This window comes from Podospora pseudoanserina, chromosome 5 (genome assembly GCF_035222485.1).
Source record: "Podospora pseudoanserina strain CBS 124.78 chromosome 5, whole genome shotgun sequence".
NCBI classification, from domain to species: Eukaryota; Fungi; Ascomycota; class Sordariomycetes; order Sordariales; family Podosporaceae; genus Podospora; species Podospora pseudoanserina.
The window spans coordinates 1,348,111-1,355,217 of record NC_085924.1 but is presented as its reverse complement, the minus strand read 5'-3'; the positions used below and the strand labels follow the sequence as shown (position 1 = coordinate 1,355,217).

Below are 7,107 nucleotides of genomic sequence, written 5' to 3'. Positions count from 1 at the left end.
TATTTTAATAATCCGTAAATTTACGCGAGTTGGCTAGGGTATCGCGTCGTGCAAATGTACCGGCAACTAGACGCCGAATAGTTCTATCGTTAACCTTGTAAATCCTCGCTGCGGCTCGTTTGCGGCCAGAATTACTATAGCTTCGTTAGAAGTAAAAGACGTAGCTTCTAGTTGAGAAATAGAAGGTTAAATATGGAGGGTCAAGTCACGTCAAAAAGTGCGGCACTTGCTTATCACACACGTTAGGGTCCCTATATTTATTTTTGCCGGCCCGTTTTATTTTCAAGTTTTATTTTCTGTTGGCGCTTATGAGCCCGAGGCTATTGGAAGCATGGGGGGGTGTGAATGTAAAAATGGGAAGAGAAATCTTCCTCAACTTTTAGCAGTATATCTTTCAGAATCAGCATTGGATTTCCCTCGAAATGATAGTCTGGATGTTCGCTATGCACCGCAAATACGGCTTCGGTAACATTCGCCAGACTATCGACCTACTCGAGTCTGTTTGGACGGGTAGAACTGTTCCAGACAATGACAGCTTCTCAGCAGCAATGGCCACCCATGGGCCAGTGTTCATGCTGAGCTAGTCCCGAGCCAAGATACCCCTGGAACCTTTGCCACGCCCCGAGTCAGTACCACAACAAGCAGCCACATCCTAGCCTTCAAGCCTCCACACCCACAAATTCCCTCATAAATCCAAAACAGGGCTCATGAAACATCAACAAATGGGTATAGCCACGCCCGGCTAGCTCAATCGGTAGAGCGTGAGACTCTTAAGGAGTTCCTCCGTCATCTCAAGGTTGTGGGTTCGACCCCCACGTCGGGCTCAATTCCCGTTGAAACGATTCATTCCATTCGATCTTTTTTTTGTTTTTCAGTCTGGCCATTCTATGGGACTTCTTTGTGGTGTCAACCCTTGGTGGTGAGGCTTTCTTTTTTTTAACAGTGAACCGTGGAGATATTGAGAGATTGATAAAGTAGAGATAGAACCAGTGGGTTGCTGCTAGTGGTCCGGGAAACCTTTGCCACAAAGGTGTTTGTGAAATGCCCGCATTATGATGTTCCACTACACCACCACGCCATCCAACCACCAGCTAGGCCGCAATTGTCTGCATCACACCTCTCTTATCTTCAAGTGTGGGCTGGACCAATCACAGAATTGACCGCGCTAATCTCCCACTTCTCTCAAGTACACCACGCCGAGACCAGGCGGCTGTATCATTCTGATGTTGGTTGTTCGTAATGGGATAGCCATCTTGCAGATGGTATCAATGGTGTAGTGGCAGAGGCAACTGGCTATAAAATGGCGATCTTCTCTGCAGAAGACGGTGTCTTTGGCCATCAAGCAGATATGACCACTTCTTTGACAAACTTGTCTACCAATCTGGTCAATTCCTCACAACAACGAAATTCTCAACATGGTTGCTCGCCTTGCCTCCGACCTTCCCAACGTGAAAGAGTTCCCAGCCAGCGCCAACCCAGATGACATTGTCCAAGCGCTCATCCGAAACGTCATCCCCCAAGAAACACTAGATGGCATCGAGAAAGACGTCCGCCCCTTCATCGAAGCCGACAAGCCCTGGAAAGGCGACTTCTTCCCTCCCGAAACCCGCCGGGTCTACGGCCTTGCCGGCAAATCACCCACCTTCTTCAAGAGCGTCGTCGCCAACCCGTTATACCAAGCCGTCTGCAGCAAGATGCTCACAGCAGAGTATAAATCCTGGCTGGGGCAAAAACTCGAGACATCCATCTCCCGCCCTCAGCTCAACAACACAATTGTCTTTTCTATCAACCCCGGCGCCAGAGCCCAGGAGCTGCACCACGATGATATGATTCAGCATAATGTCCTCATGGCCATCACAGCTGACCAATACAAAATCGGGCGTGACACTGGCATCGGATGGTTCGTCGCCGGGAACAAGACCACAAAGGCCAATGGCGCGACCAGGTTCATTCCGGGGAGCCATCTCTGGGATCAGATGGAGCCTCCTAGGGGAAGAGCTAGCTTTTTTTGCGGAGATGAACCCCGGGGATGGGTTCGCGATGCTTAGCAGCTGCTTTCATGAAGGTAGTGCTAACACGACAAGGGATGAGGAGAGGTTGATTTACAGTTGTTTTATGACAAAGGGGTATCTACGACAGGTGAGAACCCTCCCCACTTTTTTTGGAAAGAGAGGGAAGGAAAGCTAACGCTGTAAACAGGAAGAGAACCAATACTTGGCGTCCTCGCTTGAGAAGATCTGCGAGTATTACGACGCTGATTTGCAGAAGCTGATCGGGTATCAGTAGCCCGTTTTTGGGCTGGTTGGACTTGGATGATCCGAGGATGGCGCTGTATGGAGGTGATTGGGAGGGAAAAGGGGGGGATTTGTACTAGCGAGGCTTTTTGTCCACGATAGTGGTGGTGATGGTGGTGATGGTGGGGATGATGGTGCTGTGGTGGGGTTGTTGTTGTTGTTAAATGACAGGGGCGATATGCGGGAGTTGTGAGCTAGGGGCAGGCAACCATATAAGAGTTTTAGCGGGCCAATGATGGGGGGAATTGAGAATTCGTTACCTTGTTTTTTTTTGGTTCTAGAGACCTCTGTCCCCTCTGCCCCTGTTGACACGGACGTAGCCCCAGAGTTGTGGTGCCAGCCGGCTTTGCATATGGGTCAGGAAAGCGGGAGGGTGGTTGTGATTGGAGGGGTGGGCAATTGCTGGGACCGTGATGGGTGATGGGGTACCAAAGGGCTGCATTGGCTCCGGGCGGGAGAACGGGGACGCTAGACTTACTTGGAAGCTGTAGAATGCAGTCTATACCTGTCACGGCAGAGATTGGGAATTGCGACAGGTTTTGGGAGGAGTCTAAAGGGTATCGATAGTGCCGTGTGATATGGTGACAGACAGGTAGCTTTGCGAAAGGAGGGCGGGCTGGGGTGGATGTGAGTGAGATTTTTGTGGAACCACATGCTTCTCAGGTGGTTTTATAGCTGGATGCCGGACCCAGGTTCTCGGTATTCGTATCCTCGTTTTTTTTCGACGACTATCCTCGTCTTTTCCATTTTGGTTCTTGTTTGTTGGTCATCATGGCTGTCAGCCAGACCTTGACTCAGGTCGTTGACCTTGTGTCTGAGCACAAGGTTGAGATCACTGTGGCTTTCGTTGCGGTTTATTTCTTGAGTCAAATCAGGACGTACTTCAAGTTGGCGCATGTGCCGGGCCCGTGGTTTGCGGGCTGGAGCGATATACCGCATAATTGGTCGATTTGGAATGAGAGGGCTTATCAGTATTATTATGATATTTCGGAACGATATGGTAAGTCTTTGTGAATCATGGCTTTTTGTTTGAGGAGCGATTGCTGATGATGGATTGGGGATTACAGGCAAGATTGCACGCATCGGACCAAATTCTGTTCTTTCCTCGTCACCCGAAGTCTGGATCCATGTCAACACCAAACCTGGATATCGGAGGAGTGACTGGTACTTCAAGGCGGTGAGGGTCGAGTACCAGAGGGATAACATTTTCAGTCAGGCGGACACGGAGAAGCATGATGCTACCAGGAAGAAGATTGCACCTGGGGTGAGTTGGGATTCTGTGCTTTCCATCTTGGAATCAGCAAAATTAACGAGGGAAATAGTACTCCGGCCGGGAGAACCTCGAGTTAGAAGGGTCGGTCGACAGCCGTGTTGTTGCCTTCCTCGATCTCATCCGCAGAAACTACCTCTCTGTTGATGGCGGCCCTGTGAAGAAGATGGACTTGGCAAAGAAGATTCAGTTCTTCACCATGGACGTCATTTCGCTCGTGGCGTTTGGGACCACATTTGGGATGCTGGATCGGGATAGCGATATCAATAACTTTGTCAAGAGCTCAGAGGATGGGTTGCTGATCGGGAACATGTTTATGTCGCTGAATCTGGCTTGGTTGGTGCAGGCGCCGGTGATTGGGAAGTTTTTGGGACCCAGCCCGAAGGATAAGACCGGTTTTGGCGCCATGATGAGGGAGACGTTCAGGTATATCGACGAGAGAGTGAAGAACGCGGCAACAGATACAAGGAGGGATATGTTGGCGAGCTTTTATCGGCATGGGGTGAGGGGGGATGAGTTGAGGAGTGAGGTTTTGGAGCAGAGTGAGTTCTCTTTTTTCCTACTTTGGGTATAATTTCAGGTCGGGAATGCTAACGACATGATAGTGGTTGCTGGGTCTGACACCACCGCCGGTGCGTTGAGAGGCATCATGCTCCATGTTTTGGGTACGCCGAGGGTGCAAAAGAAACTGCAAGAGGAGATTGATGCCGTTCATGCCAAGAGAACTTGGGGTGATGGGATTGTTCCTCATGCTGTTGCGAAGCAGATGCCGTACATGCAGGCCGTCATCCGGGAAGGACTCAGAATCTGGCCACCTGTGTTGAACCTGCTGCCAAAGGATGTGCCTGCCGGCGGTGATACCATCGTGGTCGACGGGAAGAAGGTTTTCTTGCCCGGTGGGACTTGCATTGGTGTCTCGACACTGGCCATGCATCACGACAAGGAGCTCTACGGCGAAGATGCAGATGTTTTCCGGCCTGAAAGGTGGCTGCTGGAGACTGATCAACAGAAGCTGGCCATGATGACCAGGATCAACGACTTGACTTTCGGGCATGGAAAGTGGCAGTGCTTGGGCAAGCCCGTGGCTCAGATGGAGATCAACAAGATGTTGTTTGAGGTACGTCGGCTACACATACGATGATGAGAAGCGTCGGGTGTGCTAACCAGATGACAGTGGTTCCGCAACTTCGACTGGGCCGTCGCTAAGCCCTCAAAACCGTGGAGGTTTACGAATGCCTTTGGCCTGTTCTTGATCAATGACTTCTATGTAAGAGTTATGGAGCGGGAGACTTGAGCTGATTTTGGCGGACGGGTGCAAATACCCGGGATAATGATGTATGCGTGGTGCTTGTAAATGTCTTCATCAATTTCAGGGGGTGACTGTGTTTATGTTGATACCTTTCTTATACAATGACTTCCAGCAAAAGAATGCTTCCTATGTGCCTCCCCATTCATGAAATACAATCAAGGGCCAGGAATCCATTGCATGTTTAGAAAAAAGGGGGCCCCCTGTCCATCATGCAGGGCTAGGCCCGGGACGCAACTCCGCACACAAAATGCCTCACTCCGACCCGAACCTTCAACAAATCCAACAGCATCAGTGGTTTAGTGGTAAAATCCATCGTTGCCATCGATGGGCCCCGTGTTCGATTCACGGCTGATGCAATCAAACTTTTGCCTTTCCTTAAAAGGCCGATTCTTTTTTCTTCAACATGACTTGTCTTTTTCAGGGGTTCAGTCATCTTCGGACATCAACAGGCTGTTCTGCATGGTATGTAATGGGGAAAACGTTTCTCTTGTTGCTCCTTAAAGGTCCTCACGCGAAGGCGGCTTCGGCGCATGCGGCATCTTCGGCATATCCCAGTACCGGTTATCCCACCAGCTATTCTGAATCGAAGAATGATTCCTGCAGTTGGGCTGCTCGTACGAGTCCTTGTCACCGACAGGCCACAGCGGCACAAAGCACACCTCGTGAAATTCACAGGTGGTGCACTCCTTCCATCTTGTCCACTTCAGCTGGTCCATCAACTCCCTGATAGCCTTCTTTGAAGATTGAAGAAGTTCATCCATACGGCTCGCAGGTACTTTGTCGTTGTATTTGAGCTTGTCAATCCTGATCCGATTCTTGATGAAAAGGCGCACTACGAATAGTCTCTCGCAGATAGCATGCGTCACTTCCTCCATGGCGGCGAGAATAAGATGGTCTTCTGGAGTCTTGGGCGTGGCTGAGCGGATATAGTGGCGTTCGCAGCGTGAACAGGCGGCATGATATATGTCTTTCTCGCCGTAGTCGATATGGGTATTTGTCAGATGGTTGAGCTCGCCTTGGAACTCCAATATTGACTGAGCTCTTTCTGCCATGAACCAAAGCCTATCTGCATAGCGTGTGATGATCAGATCGGTAACCTCCTGCCAGTTAATGGAAGTGTGTTTGCCGTCCAGGCGCTCATGTACCACCTCCTCCACGCGGGACCTGATGCTCAGCAACTCGTCCTCTGTTGCATACCACAATCGTGGAAGATTTGGCTTTGACGATTTGTCATTGGTGAGGTTGACAGGGTAAAACATCGCCGAGACCATGGAAGAGAAATCGAGCTCTATCCTGGAGCCACCAATACCATGGTACCGCTGAGCAACAGCGCTGATCCATTCAAAAGGGTGAACTTCAGCATACCCTTCCCAGCCTAGCCCATCAGAGTTGGACGGATCAGCTGGACGCTGGATAGCGGAAACCAGCTCCATGCTGTCAGAAAAGTTGCACTTGATGATCTCAAAACCGGCTTCCATCCGAATTACACCCTGAAGACCCCAGCTCGTGACAATATCACAGAGACTTTTGGCACGACCGAACTCATCCCAAGCTTCAGCATTGCGGTCCCCTCGGATAACAAAGTCTTGCAAGTCCAGGGTGCCCATCTCCGTGTTGGCGGCACTCGTACCGTCTAGGTAGAGCAGCCGAACAGGCTGTGTCGTTTTGTAGATCTGGAGGTACCCTTTTTCATCTTCGCCATCTTCTCGAACTTCATAATCGTTTTCTCCCTGGAAGAAAATCCCTCGTTGGCGCTGGAGCGGCATGGAAGAGCCCGCAGTGTTCAACTCCCGCGGCGGAAACTTCCATCGCGGGTGAGCAAATAGCTCTGCGTGCTCAATCTCGAAGGCGAGCCATTCTGGACCAGGTGGCGGAGTTGACCTCCAGGTGCCGTGGTACAAGGTCACTCCAGCAGGAACAGTGGCGACGAAAGTTGACAGGCCATTATGGTTCAAAGATGAGCCCCATTGTCGCATGGCGGAATGGATGGCGTTGAAGATTTCGTAAGCATTCATCCTGGCTGCCCCCTCGGCGGGGTCCCGATGATTGACAGCCGCCACATGGTGGGACAGGCAAGCCACCCAAACGGCTGCATGTCTCAGGCTGCCAATCCGCATCGTGACTGCTGCTGTCGATTGTTATAGCGCAAAACGATGATTCTGATTTCAAGAGAACACGCCGGGGACATTGAGGTGTTTGCGCTGCTATCGTGGTGACGCTCATGGTTGCCTGGC

The 7,107-nt window shown here is 50.8% G+C and overlaps 2 protein-coding genes and 2 non-coding genes across 4 annotated transcripts; 1 reads left to right on the top strand and 3 right to left on the bottom strand.

Moving 5' to 3' along the window:
- Positions 1–736: 736 nt before the first annotated feature.
- Positions 737–824, bottom strand: QC764_0076880. Its single transcript has one exon. It is a non-coding gene; the product is annotated as a tRNA-Lys (tRNA).
- Positions 825–2,916: 2,092 nt separating this feature from the next.
- QC764_503350 (uncharacterized protein) lies at positions 2,917–4,974 on the top strand. Its single transcript, XM_062947591.1, has 5 exons — positions 2,917–3,294; positions 3,362–3,558; positions 3,617–4,106; positions 4,170–4,681; positions 4,739–4,974. Exons 1-5 carry the CDS (start codon positions 3,066–3,068, stop codon positions 4,856–4,858), a joined length of 1,548 nt encoding a protein of 515 aa, XP_062798796.1. The 5' UTR covers positions 2,917–3,065; the 3' UTR covers positions 4,859–4,974.
- A 184-nt stretch (positions 4,975–5,158) lies between these two features.
- On the bottom strand, positions 5,159–5,229 carry QC764_0076860. The gene has a single exon. It is a non-coding gene; the product is annotated as a tRNA-Gly (tRNA).
- Positions 5,230–5,370: 141 nt separating this feature from the next.
- On the bottom strand, positions 5,371–6,990 carry QC764_503340 (uncharacterized protein; the record flags this gene model as incomplete). The annotated part of the gene is made up of 1 exon (XM_062947590.1): positions 5,371–6,990. The coding sequence occupies one exon, from the start codon at positions 6,988–6,990 to the stop codon at positions 5,371–5,373; it is 1,620 nt and encodes a 539-aa protein (XP_062798795.1).
- Between the last annotated feature and the right edge of the window lie 117 nt (positions 6,991–7,107).

What these genes read in the sequence shown, in the direction of transcription:
- QC764_503350 (XM_062947591.1), top strand. Translation starts at nt 3,066, where the DNA reads ATGGCTGTCAGCCAGACCTTGACTCAGGTCGTTGACCTTGTGTCTGAG. An exon ending in TGATATTTCGGAACGATATG is followed by an intron (nt 3,295 to 3,361) that starts GTAAGTCTTTGT and finishes TGGGGATTACAG; the next exon opens with GCAAGATTGCACGCATCGGA. An exon ending in GGAAGAAGATTGCACCTGGG is followed by an intron (nt 3,559 to 3,616) that starts GTGAGTTGGGAT and finishes CGAGGGAAATAG; the next exon opens with TACTCCGGCCGGGAGAACCT.